This window comes from Bufo bufo, chromosome 3 (genome assembly GCF_905171765.1).
Source record: "Bufo bufo chromosome 3, aBufBuf1.1, whole genome shotgun sequence".
NCBI classification, from domain to species: Eukaryota; Metazoa; Chordata; class Amphibia; order Anura; family Bufonidae; genus Bufo; species Bufo bufo.
This window is the reverse complement of record NC_053391.1, coordinates 124,673,064-124,694,579: the sequence shown is the minus strand read 5'-3', so window position 1 is coordinate 124,694,579 and position 21,516 is coordinate 124,673,064. Positions and strand designations below refer to the sequence as shown.

At 46.9% G+C, this 21,516-nt stretch overlaps 1 protein-coding gene across 1 annotated transcript in view; it reads left to right on the top strand.

Annotated features, from left to right (window-relative positions):
* Positions 1 to 3,003: 3,003 nt before the first annotated feature.
* The window catches only part of PRPF8 (pre-mRNA processing factor 8), a 35,688-nt gene continuing 17,175 nt past the window's right edge, over positions 3,004 to 21,516 (top strand). The window contains exons 1-23 of the mRNA XM_040423551.1: positions 3,004 to 3,131; positions 6,644 to 6,754; positions 12,816 to 12,984; positions 13,108 to 13,272; positions 14,201 to 14,419; positions 14,700 to 14,912; positions 15,011 to 15,136; positions 15,222 to 15,327; positions 16,056 to 16,246; positions 16,339 to 16,458; positions 16,575 to 16,764; positions 16,850 to 16,969; positions 17,102 to 17,236; positions 17,327 to 17,456; positions 18,217 to 18,413; positions 18,559 to 18,765; positions 19,195 to 19,358; positions 19,446 to 19,572; positions 20,101 to 20,293; positions 20,424 to 20,611; positions 20,737 to 20,975; positions 21,057 to 21,203; positions 21,289 to 21,499. Coding sequence (XP_040279485.1) covers positions 6,655 to 6,754; positions 12,816 to 12,984; positions 13,108 to 13,272; positions 14,201 to 14,419; positions 14,700 to 14,912; positions 15,011 to 15,136; positions 15,222 to 15,327; positions 16,056 to 16,246; positions 16,339 to 16,458; positions 16,575 to 16,764; positions 16,850 to 16,969; positions 17,102 to 17,236; positions 17,327 to 17,456; positions 18,217 to 18,413; positions 18,559 to 18,765; positions 19,195 to 19,358; positions 19,446 to 19,572; positions 20,101 to 20,293; positions 20,424 to 20,611; positions 20,737 to 20,975; positions 21,057 to 21,203; positions 21,289 to 21,499 — 3,657 coding nt within the window. The 5' untranslated portion in view covers positions 3,004 to 3,131; positions 6,644 to 6,654. The remainder of the gene's footprint in view (positions 3,132 to 6,643; positions 6,755 to 12,815; positions 12,985 to 13,107; positions 13,273 to 14,200; positions 14,420 to 14,699; positions 14,913 to 15,010; positions 15,137 to 15,221; positions 15,328 to 16,055; positions 16,247 to 16,338; positions 16,459 to 16,574; positions 16,765 to 16,849; positions 16,970 to 17,101; positions 17,237 to 17,326; positions 17,457 to 18,216; positions 18,414 to 18,558; positions 18,766 to 19,194; positions 19,359 to 19,445; positions 19,573 to 20,100; positions 20,294 to 20,423; positions 20,612 to 20,736; positions 20,976 to 21,056; positions 21,204 to 21,288; positions 21,500 to 21,516) is intronic.

The following is a 21,516-nucleotide window of genomic DNA, read 5'->3' as shown; positions in this document are numbered from 1 at the left end:
ATACACCACATTTCACCGCAGTAGTCACCCAGTAAAATGACGTAACGACCCTCTTTATCCACAATGGAGCGGGTAACCTGAAATGGAAAATTATTCTTGAGCAGGATTATGGTCCCTCTACACTTGGACTGAAAAGTGGACGAGAAAAATCTCGTGTATTGGGGATGAAAATATTTAGGATGGGATACTGCAGTGAAATGGGTCTCCTGGAGACATATTATATCGGGCTTGTTTCTGCAATACGCAGAAAATGCTGTTTTACGTTTTCTCGGGGAGTTAAAACCCCGGACATTATGTGTTAAGACCTTACACATGACTGATTGTAAAGCATGATGTGGTTAAGGCAAGTCATAATGTGCAATACCAAATATCTTATTCGGCTCAAAGTAGGATCTCCAATAACGAAAATAATAAAAAAGAACATAACATACAATAAAATAAATGCATCATGAGATGCAGTATAATGCAGATCAAACGGGCAAATTGCGATCATCAGGTAAAACAGGAATAAACCTGATTCCGCAATAAACAATTGTCCCATATGGACGAGCAACAAGCATGTCCAATCCACCGCGTCCCAATAGGTAAACACGTGCATCATGAGGGGCAGTTAAGTGCAAAAAACAAGGATAGGAAAAACGTAATATATCGTGAGTTACCCAAGTAAAATGAGTCTCTGTTATTCCGATGCTTCAGAAAACAACTGGGTCATTCAGGTCGTCGCTTGCCTGGATCCTGAAGATGGTGATGAGACGACTCTGGTCCACTCCCTCGTCGGGCGTTGCGGCCTAGGGTGCGTGGATGGTCCCTCTGGTCGGTCTAACTCAATGCCGGCCTTCTGTAGAACCTCGATTCCTTCAGCCGGTGTGCGGATAGTGTGGCTACGAGTGTTCAACTGGAAGGAGAGGGCGAAGGGGAAACCCCATCTGTATTTCACCTATGCTTGTTGGAGAGCCTGGGTCACAGGCCTCATTTCCCTACGCTTCCGTAGTGTGGACGGAGCCAAGTCGGCATAAAGATGAACCGACGAGGGAAGTCCAGGTAGGTTGGATAGGTTTCGGGCTGCATTAAGGATCTTATCCCTCATGTCAGGATGGTGCATACGGAGCACTACATCTCTCGGTATATCAGGTAACCTCGGTTTCCCCAGAGATCTGTGGACTCTGTCCATCTTTAGATATTCGGGCTCGGTGTCCGGCAGTAATTCTGTAAACAGACTCGCCATTGTCGCAGGCAGATCTTGAAAGAGCTCAGGTAGCCCTCGAACCCGAAGGTTGCCTCTCCTAGATCTATTTTCTAGATCCTCAATTTTAAGTTCGAGCTCCTGAAGCTGAGCCGTATGTGAGTCGATGTCTGTTCTGTCTGCTCCGATGGCGTCAGCTAAATCATCCGCTCTGGTCTCCATGTCGGACACCCTGTTGCCCAGGTCCTGTAATTGCCGGGTAAATTCAGCCACCGCTTGAGTCAGCTCAGTGCGGAATAGTGTAGCAATGTTGTTATAGAGGTCAGACGAGTTCGGCTGAACCTCTTCTGGGGCTGGTCTCTGCTCACTTTCCGTGGATGAGGCAGGGCTTGCCGGCATTGCGGCCTGGTCCGCCATGATGGATTGGCGCGTAGCTCTGAAAATCTCCGGTATTGTCTGGGATGAAGCTGGTGTAGCCGGCAATTTAGGCTTCCCTTTGCCACGGGATGTTTTCTGCGTCCCCTGCATGAGAACACTAATGTAGTGGAGCCGTGATGACGGCGATTATTATGGGATTGAGGCAGTGGATGGTGCGGAGCTCACACAGGCATGTCTTCCCAGCGAGCCGCGCGCATGCGCTCCCCAGGGAGCCGCTATCTAATAGCGGGAGACTCCCTGAACCTCCGGGAGAGTTGAGATCCCTGTCTTAGGGTGTTCTCCACCGTTGATTAGGGAAAAATAGGATATGGATAAGAGGCCTTATGGCGGCAAAAGTGATCACTGCGAGAGAGTGGGGAGCAAAGAACGCACCCAGTATTAGGGAATGGAAAAATCTCCTGGTGAAGATGGAGAGATACGAGGAATACGCGACAGGTGCTGGATGAGTGCTGACGACGTGCGGGGAGGGGGGCGGCTGGGACGGGGGAGGGGGGGGAGAGGGATGGGAGCGGCCCGTGGCGACGTTTACCGAGATGACTACCATGGGAGGGGGGTAAGGGTGACAATGTTCGGATAGACGGTGGGGGATCCGAGTTCAATGTAATGTGGAAGTGAATGGGAAGTTTGTTAGTCTTTTTTAAACAGGACGGACTATGTACTAGATCTGCATTGTACTCTTTAATGTATCATATCTGCTATGTTGGCAGAACCTGTTTTGATGTACTCAGACCTCACATTGTCAAAATGTCTGGCTGTTTTAAAATTTATGTTATAAAGGAAAAAATTAAATAAATAAATTATAAAAAAAAAAAAAGAGTGTGACACTTTGAGCCTAGAATATCGAACTTTTTCACAAAAATTCTAATTTTTAAGCTGCATTAATGCAATTCCTTTTCATTTGCATTACTGAAATAAATGGACTTTTGCACAATATTCCAATTTTTTAAGTTTCACCTGGATAAGTCAAAGCGTTTTAAAGTTATTCACACATAAAGTGACACCGATCAGATTTGCAAAAAATGGCCTGGTCCTTAAGGGGTTAAATAGAAAGGAGGACATTGGGAATCCTCCAACTAGCACCCGCCTTTTGGCCACCTCTCTGCTGTACTGTCCAGACCAGACTTCTCTCAAGCCTATAGCTCTCAAGTTACTGCTGCTAAACTACAACTCCCAGCATGCCATGCGGTTTAATTTCGCAGGAGAGCCATCCCGGAAGGTCACAATAGAGACTGCCGCACAGTCAACCTACCAATGGGATTGCAGGCAGAAAATACAAATCAGACACAACCTAACCTATAGACCACAGGACACGCCTCTTTCCGATTTCGTCATTTCCTGGCACGGAAGCGCGCTGTGAGCCTATTGGTTGGGCGGTCGGCGTACTGACGTCGCGTGGCTTCTTTCTACATCCGGGTCACCATACGTATCGTGTGCGCTGCGTTGTGATCCGCAGTCGTAGTTGTTCGGGTGGTGGATCTGCACGATAAGCACTGAGGAGGCGGCGGAGCAGGTTGGTGCCGCAGCAGAAAGCGCGGTGGTTTTATTCTCAGGCGATCTAACTTTTGCGGCTGTTTGATCCTGGGCATGTGTGGGCAGAGGCTTCAGGCCTAAAGTGCGGGCTTCATTGGGTGTCCGCATCCTGTCGTCCGTGCGGCTTCACAATCGCACCGTTTAGTTCCCCTTGGATATTCCTGCACGTACTATGTGATCGCTATCGTATAGCGCTCTGGGCCGGGTTTCCCCCGCAGCTCCCCTTCAGGTCATCAGAGTCGGAGCTGGGCAGCAGTACTCTAGCATGGCTGCTGCACAGGGCCTCTTGTTTCACGGGCCGTGCAATGTGTTGTTGCCGGTGACTATAAGAAGCAGTTGATCGGGGGGGTGTGGGATCCCCGTCTCCCCCCACCGATCTGATACTGAGGTCCTATCCTGGGGGGAGACAACTAATATTATAGGTGCTGGAAACCCCCTTTAAGGTGTTCTAATTTTGGTGCTGCAAGTGGCAGTTAAACAAAAAACACTAACTTCCCGATTCCCCCTCTGATCCAGCTGGGCTGTCCCTGTGATGGTTTGGCTGTTTTCAAGTTCGGCGTACAAGGTTCGGGATATCTAAGAATTTTGTTAAGGATTCCGCTACCATGGACCATAAGTTATGAATCCATAACGGAATTCTTAGATATCCCGAACCTGATCCTTGTACGCCGAACTTGAAAACCGAAATAAGCTCATCCCTAGCTGTGGCCATATACCTCTGCAGCCAGTCACTGGCCTCCGTGGTATACAACTTGAGGCCACTGATTAGTTGCAGTGGTCCCTTGTGGCATGCGGGTACCCCACTGTAAGCAGAACGTTGTCGCAGCCTGGCAGAGAAGATGTGGTGCTGGATCGGACAGAGTGTAAAGTCGTAGTGCCATGAAGACAATTTTTATCTCCTGTCCACAGCATAGGCAATAAGTGTCCGATTGTTGGGGGGGGGGGGGGGCTGCGACTGCCGATCGCGAGAATTAGGGGCCTGTGTTCGAATGGAGTGTCCTTTGCTCAATTCAACTGTACAATGGCTCAGCTTTCTCCGTCAAGTCTATAGCGTGCATTACATGCTCAATTCATACGGGAGAACAGGCGCTTGTTCTTGTAATCAGCACCAGTGGTCAGACCTTCAATGATCACATGTACCCCCCTAAGAATAAGTTGTCTTTGTGAGGCAGCCCCCTTTAAAAAGAAATGTGTATAATTTAACGACCTCCCCGCTGTTTGCCCATCTCCCCCCCCCCCCCCCCCCCACACACACCTAAAAATAAAATAATGGGAACTTGGATAACCACTTAAAGGGGTTATCCAACCCCTGAAATGCCTAGGCACCACATACAGGTTATACTCACCCAGCACCCGTGTCGCTCTTGGTGCACGCCCGCCGCTGTATCTCCCCGTGGCGTGGATCAAAACATCCGGCGATTGGGGGGGGGGAGGGAGGGGGGGGGGATCAATAGCAATATGTGACGTGATGCTAGGCAGGCTCATTCCCAAAGGATAGGGCATCATTTAAAAAATTATAATAATTGAAACACCGCTTTAGCTAAAGGGGTACTCGCGAGATCTCCACCAGGACGCGTGTCCAACCAGCCGCTCCATTCATTTCAGGGGGAAGGCACCACGTGGTATCAAGCTTCTGTTGTGATTGGTGGGGGTTTTAGCGGAAGGACCCCCACCGATTTTAATAGTATGGGGATGTGGTGCAGAACCACACACCAGCTGTGGGCAGATGTGGTGCTGTTCCTGGAAGTAAGCAGCCGTGTTTTTCTAATCCCATACAACTCCTTTAAGGCTAGTTTCTGACCAGCATATTCATTCTGGGAAACAGGCTCCCGGCCTGAACGCTGCTCTTGTTAAGTGACCTTGCAACATTATAATTTATGATTTTGTGAATTCTAACGCGGTGACTGCAGTTCAGTAGATCGGCGATGAGACTGAAATTCACAACCTCATAAATCATTATAATGTTGGGCGATTACTTCTTAGGAGCAGCGTTCAGGCTGGGGAAATACTGCTCACACATGGAGCCTGTTTCCCGGAATCGATACAGACATGTGAAACTAGCCTAAGGGCACTTTCACACTTGCGGCAGAGGATTCCGGCAGGCAGTTCTGTCGCCGGAACTGCCTGCCGGATCCGGCAATCCGGACGCAAACAGATCCATTTGTGAGACGTTTCCGGTATTTATTTATTCTCGTTTTTAAAGGTCTGCGCATGCCCAGACTGCAAAACCGGATCAGTTTTGCTGGAACACTTGGGGCTGGATCCGGCATTAACACATTTCAATGGAAATTAATGCCAGATCCGCCATTCTGACAAGTGTTCAGGTTTTTTGGCCAGAGAAAACTGCAGCATTTCTCTGGCCAAAAAAACGTAAGAGGGACTGAACCGAAGCATCCTGAACGGATTTCTCTCCATTCAGAATGCATTAGGATAAAGCTGATCAGTTATTTTCCAGTATTGAGCCCCTAGGACGGAACTCAATGCCGGAGAAGAATAACGCTAGTGTGAAAGTACCCTAAGTCTAACAATTCTGTCTTCAGATATTACTCCACTTTCTATACCACTCCTTTACTGGAGAAAGACTGCAACACATTTTAAGACTTTTTGAAGTCCCACTTGTTAATTCTGACAAATCCCTTGACAGGCTAACCACATCTACTTCCCCATCCACTTTTTTAAGAAACACTGACTTGTGAAAAAATTCTAAATATCTAAAAAAAAAAAATGCACAAATAACCCCAAAAAAGTCACAATGGGCAGCATGGTGGCTCAGCGGTTAGCACTGGTATCCTGCAGCGCTGGGGTCCTAGGTTTGAATCCGACCATGGACAACATCTGCATGGAGTTTGTATGTTCTCCCTGTGTTTGCGCGGGTGTTGTGGTTTCCTCCGACAAGCCAAAGACATGCTGATAGGGACCTTAGACTGTGAGCCTCATTGGGGAGAGCCCGATGCTAATGTCTGTAAAGCGCTGCAGAATATAGTAGCGCCATATAAGTGAGTAAAATAAATAAACAAAGTCCTATTTTGTGACTTCCAGGATTTTAATACTGATGACCTGTCCTCGGGATAGTTCATCAGTATCTGATTGTGGGGGTCTGACACCTGGGCCCCTTTTTGAGAAGGCACCAGCGCTCCTGTGAGTGCCGCAGCCTTCTCTCTGCTCACCAAGCACATCGCCGTACGTTGTATAGCAGCTGTGCTTGGTATCGTGCTCAGCCTTATTCACTTCTATGGGGCTGAGATGCACCTAGGCCACGTGACCGATGAACATGTCATCATTGGCCTTGGAAAAGCTGGAGAAGGCCACGGCGCTCACAGGAGTGCAGATACCTTCTTAAACAGCTGATCAGTGGGGGGTCCCATGTGTCGGGCCCCCACCGATCAGATACTGATGACCTATCCTGAGGATAAGTCATCAGGAAAAAAACTCCAAGAAAACCACTTTAATGCCATTGTCTTGACTAGGTCCGTTTTCCTTTTTGTCTTTCAGCTTGAAACACCATGGCTGGGGTGTTTCCATACAGGCCTGGGGTACCCCCAATGCCTGGCCCCCCACCAGTAGCACCCGATTACATGTCTGAAGAGAAGTTGCAGGAGAAAGGTGAGAATGAACTATTGATGGACTGTTTGTCTACTTTGGTGTGAAAAAATATTAGTTTTTCTCGTGCATGGCATTGGGGGACACAGCACCATGGGACACAGCACCATGGGTATATGTCCAACTACCACTAGGAGGCACTAGACACAAAAAGTGTTGGCTCCTCCCCGTTGGGCTATACCCTCTCCACAGGCACAAGGCTATTCAGTTTTTGTCTAGTGTCCGTAGGAGGCAGACCTGTCCTGCTTTTTTGCAGGTCCTGCTGTTTATTTTTTATTTTATTTTTTATTCTTTTTTTCTCTCTTCTGCAGGTCTCGGTGATCTCCTCCGTTATACCTGCTGCAGGCTGGGGCTCCATCGTGTTCCACTTTAGTTGCCCCCCCTGCGGGCGCGTACTTCTGTACCATCGCCGGTCACCCAGTCCCCACAGACTGCATCCGCAGTGGCTTGCCGGCATTCCCACGGTTCCCGTGTTGAGTCTGCCGAAGGGGTGACCCTGCGGCGCCCGAAGACATCAGATGGTGAGTATAGTGAGTATATTCCTCCTGTCCCTGCCCCAGGGTTAGGTTCCCTCCTGTGGCCAGGGGGGTGGGATCCACCTTAGCTGGGGGTCCTGGGAAGCTTCCATCTTCCTCCACCTTTCTCTTCCCCCTTGGTTGGTTTTTTCTCTCCTCCCTGGCCACACAGTCCAGGCGTCGCTTCTCCTGGGCCTTCCCCGCTACTTTAGTCCCCGGCTTTTGCAGGGACTAGGCCTCATCTTCCATGGCCCGTTCCCGGCTCCCAGGTGCTCTGTTTGCCCTGTTCCGCCCACCCCCAGGCGTCGCTCCCCCCCCCCCCCACCCTCCTCACCTAGTTTTGTGGGTCCGGAGGCCCCTCGGTCGGCCGCGATTCGTCCCGCCCCCCTCGCTCCATTCCCGGCCGCCTCATAAATCGAGGCCCCGGCTTTTGGGCCTGCTAGGCCGCGATCTTCCCGGCCCCTCCTCCTTGCTTCCCGGGCTTTTTCTGACCCCGCCCGGCCCTCGGGAGGGGCTATCTCCTCCACCCTTTACTGGTCTATCGTGGGTTATCTATCCAGTGGATAGATCCTCATTTTTAAAAGAACTGCAGACCCCCTTTAGGTCATTGTCCTATGTACTGTGTGAAGGCAGCTAATGCTGTACATAGGGATCACTCAAGTCGTTCCCCCCCACCCCTCCTCAATTGCTTCATTTCTCCTGCAGCCTCTATAGCTGCTGCAGCACCTCTTTGGGGAACATGGCATCCGGGTCCAGATATGACAGCCTCTGCTGGCTGCTCTATGAGGGTCTCCTCTCCCAGCCTCTCCTCGGATCGCCACGTCTTTTCACGTGCGTCCGCTGTCTACGAAGGCTGCCATGCGGTCGGCCTGTCCCTGCTTGTGTGCAGTACCTCTTTCCAGACCCCATTGTGTCCCCTGACCAAATCCTTTTGTGTAGGTCCCTTCTGAATGGTCTCCCTCTTTGTCAAAGTCATGGGAACCTTGTCCGACTCTCCCAATCCCTGGCGGAGTTGCTGGACCGCTACCTATCCAATTGCGGCCACCTATGCCCTCCCAGGGTCCTCCCTGCAGATGAGGCATGCTCAGATACCGGGTCCGGCAAGGGGTAGCTCACAGTACAACCTTGGGTGGTCTCAACAGGATTCCACCCCTCCTCGGCATCCTCGGGTCCTCCCCAGGACAGGCCTGAGGCTGGTGACGAATCCTTTCCCGTCACCCCATCCGTTGCCTCGGGGGACACCTCTGCACCGATTCCCTCGGAACAGAGCATCAGGCGGTCTTCCTCCATACAGAAGCCTCTGTGAGGTCAAGACTAACGTGCACGGAGGAACCTCTCCTACCCAGGGTTGGTATCCCCTCTAGTGGATTTTCGGATGGCGCTCCCCTGACTGCACAGGTATTCAACAGCACAGGTAAGGCAGCCGTCCCCGTATTTAGCATAATGAGTCACCTACTTGGTGTCTCTGGTACGTACGCCTTCTCCTTAACAGGGGGGTACCTGCACCACTGCTATAGGCTGTACCTGACAAGCCTTCCTGGTTCCCCTATACCAGGGGCTATGCTCTACACATTTGAGAGTGTTTCCACCGGGTCCCCATCCTGGTGCTGGTGTTCGCCACTCTACCTCATAACAGGGGGTCCCTGTTCTTGGCAAGCGCCTCCTGTTGGTTGGTAAGGAAAAGCAATTATATATGGCTGTTTCCATCCGCCTTGCTCTTTTTCATAGGTAGAGTACCTACTCCTACTCCAGATGCTGAAGCCATTACTCCTGGCTGGCTCTATGGTGTTCCATGCGGCACTATTTCTCCCTTCCGGGCGAGATACACAGGCCGCCTTCAATTGCCTTGGCAATTGCACCTGTCTGTTCCCAGCCACTTTGCTCCTTTCATAGGTAGAGTACCTACACCATCTCCTGATGCTGAAGCCATTACTCCTGGCTGGCTCTATGGTGTTCCATGCGGCATCATTTTTCCCTTCCGGGCGGGATATACAGGCCGCCTTCAATTGCCGTTGCAATTGCTCCTGTCTGTTCCCAGACTTTTTTGCTCCCTTTCATAGGTAGAGTACCTACACCATCTCCGATGCTGTAGCTAATACCCCTGGCGGGCTCTATTGTGTTCCATGCGGCAACATTTCTCCCTACGGGCGAGATATAGAGGCCACTTTCAATTGCCGTAGAATTGCCTCTGTCTGGTTCTAGTCGGCACCAAGCTGCCACCTTGGTCCCTTCATAGGTAGAGTACCTGCACCATTTCCTGATGGTGTAGCTGTTGCTCCTGTCTGCTTTATGGTGTACCATGTGGCATTTTCTCTCCCTTGCCGGACGAGATATTGAGGCCTCCTCCAATTGCTGTGGTCATTGCACCTACCTCATCATAGTGTGCACCAAACGGCCATCTTACTCCCTTCATAGGTAGAGTTCCTGCACCGTCTCTGATGCTGCAGCCGTTACACCTGTCTGGCTCTATGGTGTACTATGCGGCCCTGTTTCCCTTTTTTTCTGGCGAAATAGAGGGCCTCCTTCAGTTGCCATTTCACCTACCTGATTGTAGTGTGCACCTGTCTTGTTCTTTGTGGTACCGTGCGGCCCTATTTTCCCCTTCCCGGGCGGAATATAGGTACCATTGCTAATGCGGTAGCTGTTGCACCTCTCTGGTTCTAGGGTGCACCATGTGGCCACATTGCTCCGATCTTAAAGGTAGTACCTCTACCATCTCCAGATGCTGTACCCATTACACCTTTCTGGTCGTTTTCTGCACTACGCAGCCATATTTCTACTTTACAGGTTGAGTACCTGTACCCTCCAAATGCAGTAGCATTCCCAGATTCTGTGGCTATGTTTCCACTCTCCTTAGACATGCAGCCACTTTACCTATATTTTAGGCGTGTGGTTGTATTACTCAAGGTGCTGGGCCCTATGGTGCAATCTGTGGCCCATACAGTTTCTGTATTACTGGGTGCTTTCTGCCCCCAGGTTCTAATCTGTGCTGCGGATGTTGGTTTCACCCTTTTGGTTCTTCCATACATCTCCACTCCGTTTCTGTCGTGCTCAATGGTCTCCTTGTACTTCTCAGGGCACTGTCTACAACAGGCCATCCTGGTTCTGCATGTGCATGGTTTCCATATCTGGCAGGGGTGGGCCAGCCCAACCCCCACCTTGTCGGTCTAGTGCTACTTATTGTAGCTCCAGTATATGGCTGATCTGTTCTGATCTGGCGGGTGGTCCACATACAACCATGCTCCCTACACCATGGCCAGGTGGTTGTTGGCCTTTGTGCTAGGGTTGCTCTTGCCATCTCTATAAGGTACTACGGTTTGCTGCGCTTCGCGTTACCCCATGTTATAGAGGAGTACTCGAGTTGTTTCCTATTACAGAATGGCCTATTCCTGGTGGAGTACAGGGATCGCCACTGGATCTTCTACCATTGTTGGGGCACGTAGCTGGTGAGCATCGGCCGCTGCAGCAGTTTTCGGTCATCGCTGGATGTCCTCTGCCACATGGAATCCTTCTGGGGTCATCAGCATTTTTCATCGCTGGACGTCCTCCCTGACGGGTCAGGGACAGGACCACTGAGCGCCACACACCTGCCTGGTAGGTAATTTTTCAGCTGGTTGCTCTGGCATCGGACAGGGTCCCGTAGTTCCTTCTGGGTCCAGGTGTTCTCGGTATTCCCTTATATTCTCTGCTTAGTTGTACTACATGACAGAGGGGCAGTCCCCTTGGACCTTGCCGTCGTTTGCACCTGTCAGGTACTTTCTCCCCCCTGGGAGTTTTCAGTACGCCGGTCGCGGCTGGTTTCTACATTTCTGTGTAGTCTCACCCGGCTTTTTCATGGCGACTTTCTGCATTCCTTATGCATATGGATGTCTGTCAATTTAGTGGTACATCCCGAGCTGCTGTACTTGTCCTCTCTGGGACAATGTATACAGTTTGCTAGTCACTGTTCTTGGAATGGGTAGTTGTCCATGGCCAAGGTCCCTTCCCCTATGGTAGTTTCATCTCTCCTTTCCTGGATATTCTGGCTTGCGTTGTGTTCTGGTGGTTCAGCTCCTGGTTCCTTGTGAGCCCATCCCGGGTACTCCTTCTGGAGTCCCTGGTCCCCGTTTATTTGACCACTCAGGTTCTGCATGGCAATCGTTTTTTTTTTTTTTTTTTTTTGGGGGGATCGGGGCCTGGGTTGATTGTTCCCTTTTTGGGTTCCAATAACCTTGTGGTCTTCTTGGGATTCGTGTCTCTTTTCCCATCCTCCCACGTCAAGTACCTGGTATTGAGTGGCTTAGCACAGCGGTTTGCAATTCCGCCGTATGGTCTCCTTCGGGAGGGACCTCCTCCTGTTGTAGAACCTTTCCTCCTTAGGCGGTTGGAGTACTCTCCTTCTACTTCCATGTCTTTCAGTCCAGTGTGTCCTGCTGAGATTTCCTGGGCCTGTATCTGGTTCCTTTTTTCCCTAATGCTTCACATGCCCAGAGTTTCCTCTGGTCTTACGCTTCACAGTGATATCTTGTTTTCCGAGGCTCGGGCCTCATCTCCTGTTTTTGGGACGCAGGTCTTACTCTTTTTTCCTGGCTTTTACCTACAACCCCCTCCTTCTCCAAGGGTTGGCGGTTTCCTCTAGCAGCCTTGGGTTTTCGCCTTTTAAATAGGGCGCATAACTTCATCATCTGCCTTGCGGTGAGGGGAGACCTTCTCCCTTCACATGTGAGCCTTGCTACGGCTTCACTCACTCGTTTGGCTTCCAGTAATTCCTTGTTTCCTTTCTCCCCTGGCCTGTCAGGGGTTGGCCACAGGTTTTTTCGCTCTTTGGGTCTGAGACAATTTAGAGCGTTAGGTAGTCCCAACACGCGGTGCTGTCCTAATTTTTTCTCCAGCCCTTGGCTGAGCTCGGTGTTCCCTTTTGCCGCCTTCTTGCATTTGGGATTTTCTTCCAGGCATTTTTCCTGGGGTGCTGACAGTCTTCTCTGATTCTTCCTTGAGGTTTCTTCCTTGTTATGGAACCTCTTGCCCATTCCGTGTTTTCTCCTGTTGGGTCACATGGTTCTCCTGCACCTGTATACCCAACCGGTGGCATGGCTGTTCTTTTCCCACCCTCGGGGACTGCTTTGGGACGTCCCATGGTGCTGTGTCCCCCAATGCCATGCACGAGAAAATTGGATTTTTTGTACTCACCGTAAAATCCTTTTCTCGTAGTAGGCATTGGGGGACACAGATCCCACCCTATGTTTTTACTTCCGATTTTCCGGGCTGGTCTCTTGATCTTTCCCGGTACGGGAGTTGTTGGTTCCTTGCTTTTTTTCTCTCTCCTACTGCTTTTTGTACAAACTGAATAGCCTTGTGCCTGTGGAGAGGGTATAGCCCAACGGGGAGGAGCCAACACTTTTTGTGTCTAGTGCCTCCTAGTGGTAGTTGGACATATACCCATGGTGCTGTGTCCCATGGTGCTGTGTCCCCCAATGCCTACTACGAGAAAAGGATTTTACGGTGAGTACAAAAAATCCAATTTTTTTCCCCCCTAAATCCTTTATTTCCTCCCTAATGTACTTCAATAGCCCGGAAATGGCAGCAGCTACAGGCCAAGCGTTATGCAGAGAAAAGGAAATTTGGGTTTGTGGATGCTCAGAAAGAGGACATGCCTCCGGAACATGTTCGTAAAATCATCCGTGACCATGGAGACATGACCAACAGAAAGTTCCGGCATGATAAGAGAGTCTATCTTGGGTAAGCGGGTAGCGAATGGTTAGCTAGTGTATTTGGAGAAATACCTTTTTATACATTAGGAGATTTGTCATTTTGCATTATATTAATTAATGTTATGTTTTTTTTTTTTGTTTTTTTTTTTAGAGCTTTGAAATACATGCCTCACGCAGTGCTGAAATTGCTGGAAAACATGCCCATGCCATGGGAGCAGATCAGAGATGTGCCAGTGCTGTATCACATTACAGGAGCCATTTCATTTGTCAATGAGATTCCTTGGGTTATTGAGCCGGTCTACATATCACAATGGGGGTAAGAAGTGGTTAGCAAAATTATATACAGTATATACCTTTTGTTTGCTTTAACCACATGGTTTGCAATGAATGACTGTTCACTTATCTCAGGCAGCTCACTGATCACTGTAGCATATCCTATGTATGTTGGTATCGCACTTCCTCATGTAGAAATCTATGCTCGTTTATTCAATGGGAGGCGGGCACGAGCCTCCCTAGCGTCACCTGCGATGCTAGGGAGGCTCGTCCCCGCCTGCCATTGGCTGCTCCCCCGACACCGGATGTTTTTATCCATGTACAGGGATAAGCGGCGACGCAAAGTGGGGTAAGTATATTCCGTGTGAGGGGCCCGGCATATGGGGGTCTGTTTGATATTGGATAACCCCTTTAATAGTAAGTAACCTCATCAAGTACCTCCTGTTACCTACTATGTGAGGAGGTACTTGATGGGGTCACTTACTATTACTGTAAGGCACATCTAGGTACTAAAGTAATAACACCATGTGCCTCACAATAATAATTGACTCCCGTCATATGGCAACATAGGGGTTAATGAGTCCTCTATATTGCTGGCTGGTCAGTGCGTTTCATCAGAAGCGAGAGGAACCCTCAGCTCGTGTGTCACACCATTCTCCTTCCTCAGTCCGCATTTTAATTGGTGGCAGTGGCTGGCCGTGTCACAGTGGAAAGGGAAGGATGCACTCCTTCCTTCTCCATGTGAGGCTGATGATGAGAACATGGGATGTACTTTGTTTGCTTGCCATGTTTTCTCGTCTGAACTTCTACACAATAGCCCTGCTTTGTGTCCAAATACTGACTGTCAGTATTGAGCCAATCAAGGTATCGAAAGTGTTCATATATTGATACCCGGTGCCGCCCTATGCTAGTTGCACTGGATTTTTCAGTATTTAACTTGTTGGACTATGATTTTCCTTATTTTCTCACAGGTCCATGTGGATTATGATGAGAAGAGAAAAGAGGGATAGACGGCACTTCAAACGCATGAGGTTTCCTCCTTTTGATGATGAGGAACCACCGCTGGATTATGCTGATAACATCCTCGATGTGGAGCCCCTGGAAGCCATCCAACTAGAGCTGGACAATGAAGAAGATGCTCCTGTCATGGACTGGTTCTATGATCATCAGCCACTAAGGGACAACAGAAAGTAAGACTCATTAAATCTCATCTACTGGAACTTAGAGGAGATTCCTCGAAACTGGTGTGAAGGAAAACTGGCTTAGTTACCCATTGCAACCAGTCAGATTCCACCTTTCATTTTCCAAAGGATCAAAAAAAAATGACTGATGAAATCTAATTGGTTGCTATGGAACTAAGCCAGTTTCCTTTGCACACTGTTGATAAATCTCCCCCTTTTAAACGTTTAATCTGAGGTTTGCAATTGTTAAATCTTAAATAATCCTTTTTTTGGGGGGGTTTCCTTACAGATATGTAAATGGTACAACATACCAGCGTTGGCAGTTCACCCTTCCAATGATGTCTACACTGTACCGCCTGGCCAATCAACTGCTCACAGATCTGGTAGATGATAACTACTTCTATCTGTTTGACTTAAAAGCTTTCTTCACCTCCAAGGCACTAAATATGGCGATTCCTGGTGGTCCCAAATTTGAGCCTTTGGTTCGAGACATTAACTTGCAGTAAGTGAAAGCTCGTTTACCGCTGAGGTTTTCACTTTCCTTCTTTTTTGCTTTTTGTACAATTGCCTGTTTTTTTGTTTTTTCTACCTAATCTTCAGGGATGAAGACTGGAATGAATTCAATGACATCAATAAAATCATTATTCGCCAGCCGATCCGCACAGAATACAAGATTGCATTCCCTTACCTGTACAACAATCTGCCTCACCACGTGCATTTGACATGGTAAGATGCCATCCCACATGTTATGTGACGTTTCGATCGATTCAGTGAATAAGCTGCTGACCTTGTTCCTCTGGCATACCTGCAGGTACCACACACCAAACGTGGTATTCATTAAAACAGAGGATCCTGACCTTCCAGCCTTCTACTTTGATCCCCTCATTAACCCAATTTCACACAGACACTCTGTAAAGGTAAGCCACCTCAAATGTTAATTTAAAGGGCATCTGTCAGCAGATTTGTGCCTATGAAACTGGCTGACCTGTTGCATGTGCGCTTGGCAGTTGTAGGCATCTATGTTGGTTCCTATGTGCCCGCATTGCTGGGAAATTTTATTTTAATATATGCAGATGCGCCTCTAGGAGCAATGGAGACGTTGCCGTTACACCTCCACTTTGACCGAGCCAGGTGTGATATGTTTCTCAGCCATGCAGGCACATAAGGACATGGGACCAATTCAGATGTCTTCAGCTGCCAATTGTACATGTAACAGGTCAGCCAGTGTCATAGGTACAAATCTTCTGACAGATGCCCTTTAATGTTTATCATAACCTGGTCATTTCAGTGAACTTGTCTTCTCAGTTATAGTTACCGTGCCGCTGTTGCTGGTAAATTTTACAATGTCATATTCATCTGTAGTTAGGTACCTGTTATAAAGCAGCCCCCCACTGCTTTAACAATGGCAGCTTGAAACTGTTTAGCTCTGTGCCACTTAGGCTAGTAGCTCATAATTTGTCCCCAAGCCTTACAAAGGTCCTATATAAATGTGTGGGCTCATTGTGTTCTTGTTCTCTGGTCATAATTACTTTCGCTATAACTTTGGCTTTGATCAGTTTTCCGCTGTGTTTTTATAACTTTATTACCAGTTTTTCATAATGCACATATGTTGAGCATTTTTTTTATTTTTATTTTTTGTCCTCAGAGCCTAGAACCTTTACCGGAGGATGACGAAGAGTTTGAGCTGCCTGAATATGTTGAGCCTTTCCTCAAAGATACACCTCTATATTCAGACAACACGGCCAATGGCATTGCATTACTTTGGGCTCCCCGTCCTTTCAATCTCCGGTCTGGTAGAACACGCCGGGCTGTTGACATCCCACTTGTAAAGAACTGGTAAGTGGTGTGACGCTTATAGGATCTGATTTGTATCTCAAAATGTTAATCGTAATACATGTTATACAATAATAATAATTATTAATCCCCAGGTATCGTGAGCATTGTCCTGCCGGTCAGCCAGTGAAGGTTAGAGTGTCTTACCAAAAACTTCTGAAATATTACGTCCTCAATGCTCTCAAGCACAGGCCACCCAAAGCACAGAAGAAGAGGTATGAAAATCAGTTTTCTATTCATGTAATGGACTTTAATTCTTTAATTATTCCTCCCCTCCCCCCCCCCCCCCCCCCCCCCCCCCCCCTCATCAATATACCAATTGTATTTTCAGGTATCTCTTCCGTTCATTCAAAGCCACAAAGTTCTTCCAGTCCACGAAACTAGACTGGGTGGAAGTCGGTCTTCAGGTGTGCCGGCAGGGCTACAACATGTTAAACCTGTTGATCCACAGAAAAAATCTGAACTATCTTCATTTGGACTACAATTTCAATTTGAAACCTGTGAAAACCCTGACCACAAAGGTAGGTACTCAAGAACGTGTTTTTCTTTTTTATCTTTAGAAGCTAGGAATAGGAGTTTTAATTTGATTTTTGTTTTTCTGTATAGGAACGTAAGAAGTCTCGGTTTGGCAACGCTTTCCATTTGTGCCGAGAAGTTCTACGTCTGACCAAACTTGTTGTGGACAGCCACGTGCAATACAGGTTGGGAAATGTGGACGCATTCCAGGTAAATATTCATTTTCTGCTCCTACTAATTGTCTAGCTGCGAACGCTAGAAGTGGTTTCATATAATATGTTAGTAAACCATGACTGTGTCAGTCAGAATTATTTTATAAAATATTTGTGCTTTTATTAACAGCTGTCAGATGGTTTGCAGTACATCTTTGCCCATGTTGGGCAGCTCACTGGCATGTACAGATACAAGTATAAACTCATGAGACAAATCCGAATGTGCAAAGACTTGAAGCATCTCATCTACTACCGGTTTAATACAGTGAGTGCTGCTCTTAAGGAGAATATTCATCAGAATTATTTTCTATTAGTGTTAGAATTAAACTTTGTTTTTTCTTCTTTCTGTGTTTAGGGCCCCGTTGGAAAAGGACCTGGTTGTGGCTTTTGGGCAGCAGGCTGGAGAGTCTGGCTGTTCTTCATGCGTGGTATCACCCCTTTGCTGGAAAGATGGCTTGGAAATCTGCTCGCCAGGCAATTTGAGGGTAAGTCATTAGGCCACCTTGTATTTGTGACTTGTATTTTATGTACTTTTGCGCCGCACTCAAAAGTACTAGTAAGAAATGTTATTGGCTGACCAGATAATTCAAATTGCAGGCTTTCAGGAAACTGGTGATTCACTGAGACTAGCACAACAATTAAGATGTATCTAATAAGATCCATCGTTTAGGTACCAAACTTAATAGAAAAAGATAGAGGGCCTCATTTATCGAAACTGACAGGAAAACGGTCTGAGTTGCCCATAGCAACCAATCAGAGCTCCTTTCATTACTTAAAATGTTCTGAAAAAAATTAAGGGAGACCTCTGGTTGCTATGGGCAACTAAGACAGTTTTCCTGTTAGACCGTTTTGATAAATCTTAGTTCCATGTAGAGGGCCAATAAATGTAATTATTTAGCCCAGTCACCACATTAGGCGAGCCTTGCTTGTGGAAGGGCTTAATAGGAGTGCGCTGAATCTTCCATAGACTGCCTCCAAATGGCTATGGGAACTTTTAAAATAATAGTTATGGCTCCAGGAAGGCATAAATTAACAAAACTAAAGTGAAAAACCAGAAGATCGCTGCCGCATGAAGGGATTAATAGTCCCGGAGTTGCTTTTTGGCCCAAAATGGTAAAATATGTCTAATATTGTAGTGGACTATAAATCCTGGTCTGAGACTTCAGTCATTTTTGTCAGCTTGCTTTGTATGCTTGTGTTTTGTTTTTGTGTTTTGACTTTTTTTTTGCGGTGGTGTTCTTTCAGGTCGACACTCTAAAGGAGTAGCAAAAACTGTGACTAAACAAAGAGTGGAGTCTCACTTTGATCTGGAACTCAGAGCAGCTGTCATGCATGACATCCTGGACATGATGCCAGAAGGCATCAAGCAGAACAAGGCTAGGACCATTTTGCAGCACTTGAGTGAAGCTTGGAGATGCTGGAAGGCAAACATTCCTTGGAAAGTGAGTGGAAAATAGTTAAAAATTACTGTAAATGTGCAAAAGTCTCAATGTTCATAGTGTGTGTGTGTGTTTTTTCTTTTCTATGTATTTTTATTTATTTATTTTCTATGTATTTAACTGCATTTATTGATGTGAATTCTTCTAGGTGCCAGGTCTACCTACACCCATTGAGAATATGATTCTGCGTTATGTGAAGGCTAAAGCTGACTGGTGGACAAATACTGCTCATTACAACAGAGAGCGCATTCGCCGGGGTGCAACTGTAGACAAAACGGTTTGCAAAAAGAATCTGGGAAGATTGACACGACTTTACCTGAAAGCAGAGCAAGAGAGGCAGCACAACTACCTGAAAGTGAGCACTTGCCCTAAATTTATAAACTTATAAATTTTTCTAATGGTACTTATTATATGTTGCTTACTGGACCCGTACTGCGCTCCTGAAGCAGTTATCTGCTTCTTGGACTTCAAGGATCATGTGCAGTGCAGTACATTGTGCACGTGATCCTAGCCTGGTTACAACCCACAGCACATACATCAGAATAAATCTCTTGCAAGCGCTGTGGCGAGAGATTAAGTCTCACACATGTGATGTGGCTTGTAACCAGGCTAGGATCACATGCACAATTTGCTGCTCATGATCCCTAAAGTGCAAGGAGCATATAAAAAAAAAAAAACGGGAGCGCAGCATTTGCAGCTGCAGCATTATATACCAATACATTTTCTATTGGATAACCCCTTTTAAATGTATCCTGTCTTTGCTAATCTTTATCTTGCTTTGCAGGACGGGCCGTACATTACTGCAGAAGAGGCTGTAGCTGTGTACACCACAACTGTCCACTGGCTGGAGAGCAGGAGGTTTTCCCCTATTCCATTTCCTCCTCTCTCATACAAGCATGATACCAAACTGCTCATCCTGGCCTTGGAGAGGCTGAAAGAGGCATACAGGTAAATGACCATAGGGATTTATTACTTAAAAAAAAAGTATTTGTAATTTTTTTGGGAGACTTTATAATTGCGTTTCCTCCGTGTTAGTGTGAAGTCCCGTCTCAATCAGTCCCAAAGAGAAGAACTGGGCTTAATTGAACAAGCGTATGACAATCCTCATGAAGCCTTGTCTAGGATCAAGCGTCACTTGCTTACTCAAAGAGCCTTCAAGGAGGTAATGCTAAAAATGTTTAAATCATTGGGCAAAAAATATCCGCATACCAGGGTAAAATGTTACATTTGCGCCGAACTCGCCAGCCATGTTCTTGTGCTATGAATTTCCTGTCCAGAATCTGGTAACTGTCGACATCTTTTTGTTTGGGCAGCGAATAAATATCCCATTTTGTTTTTATTTTATCCCTTTTGTAACTGTGGAATCTAGTGTTGTTCTGAAACCCAGTGGGGAAGATTTACTAATTCTGTAGGTGGGGTAAATTTAGGCTGTCTAGGCCTGCACCATATTTATTACAGTGGCTCAGGCTGTATGATAAATTTGGTGCATGGCTAGGTACTTTTTGTCTAGATTTGTGTCAATTGTTGGTTGCTTTAGTGTGAGACCAAATTTGTGTCCCAATTTTGGTGCATAATATGTCCTAGCCCTTTCCTGTGAAGCCAAATCTCCTTGGCATACTAGACACTGATAATTTCTTTAAATCTAGATGCGCTATTTATGCTGAAATCATAGTAAATGGGTTTTTTCTAGGTGGGAATCGAATTCATGGATCTTTACAGTCACTTGGTTCCAGTTTATGATGTGGAGCCCCTTGAGAAGATCACAGATGCTTACCTGGATCAGTACCTCTGGTATGAAGCTGACAAAAGACGTCTTTTCCCTCCTTGGATCAAGCCTGCTGATACAGAGCCACCTCCATTGCTTGTGTACAAATGGTGCCAAGGTATGGTAACTGCTAGTTGGCATGAGTACCTAAAAAAAATAAAATGTATTTGTTACTATTGTATATTCCAGATAATAAATTTTTCATTTCATTGCCGTAATGTTATCCTTTATGAAACTCTGCGTTTTAGGCATTAATAACCTGCAAGATGTGTGGGATACCACTGAAGGAGAGTGCAATGTGATGCTGGAATCGCGGTTTGAGAAGATGTATGAGAAAATTGACTTGACACTGCTGAATCGTCTCCTGCGTCTGATTGTGGATCACAATATTGCTGATTACATGACTGCAAAGAATAACGTGGTGATCAATTACAAAGTAAGCCCTGAATACGGAGATCTTGCAGATTTTAATGACTTTTGTGGGCATATAGTTAAGATTAAGTAGCGCAGACTTAATCTTACAGTTTTGACATCTCGTGAATGATTGTTTGATTTGTGCAGGACATGAATCACACCAACTCCTACGGCATAATCCGTGGTCTGCAATTTGCTTCCTTTGTTGTACAATACTATGGATTGGTGATGGACCTGTTGGTTCTGGGATTGCACAGAGCCAGTGAGATGGCTGGTCCACCTCAGATGCCAAATGACTTCCTGAGCTTCCAAGACGTGGCCACAGAATCCGCTCATCCTATCCGCTTGTATTGCAGATACATTGATCGCATCCATATCTTTTTCCGGTGAGTGTGTGTTGATCAGTGGTTTTAATAATCTGTTTAGACCTTCGTTCTTAAGTGGCTTACGTGTCCTTTTACCTCCAGGTTTTCAGCAGATGAGGCCAGAGATCTCATTCAGAGATACCTTACTGAGCATCCTGATCCCAATAATGAGAACATTGTGGGCTACAATAACAAGAAATGTTGGCCACGAGATGCCAGGATGCGTCTTATGAAGCATGATGTCAATCTGTAAGTTTTGTTGTGGGTCTTTATTTATTTTTTTTCCCCCTCTTCGCTGTAATTTATTCACCAAACTTTTGTATTTTATTTCTAGTGGTCGAGCTGTTTTCTGGGATATCAAGAACCGTTTGCCTCGCTCTGTCACAACTGTACAATGGGAAAACAGTTTTGTGTCTGTGTACAGCAAAGACAATCCTAACCTGTTGTTCAACATGTGTGGCTTTGAATGCCGAATTCTTCCCAAGTGTCGTACAAGCTATGAGGAATTCACTCATAAGGATGGGGTCTGGAATTTGCAGAATGAGGTAAGCAAAATTGTTCG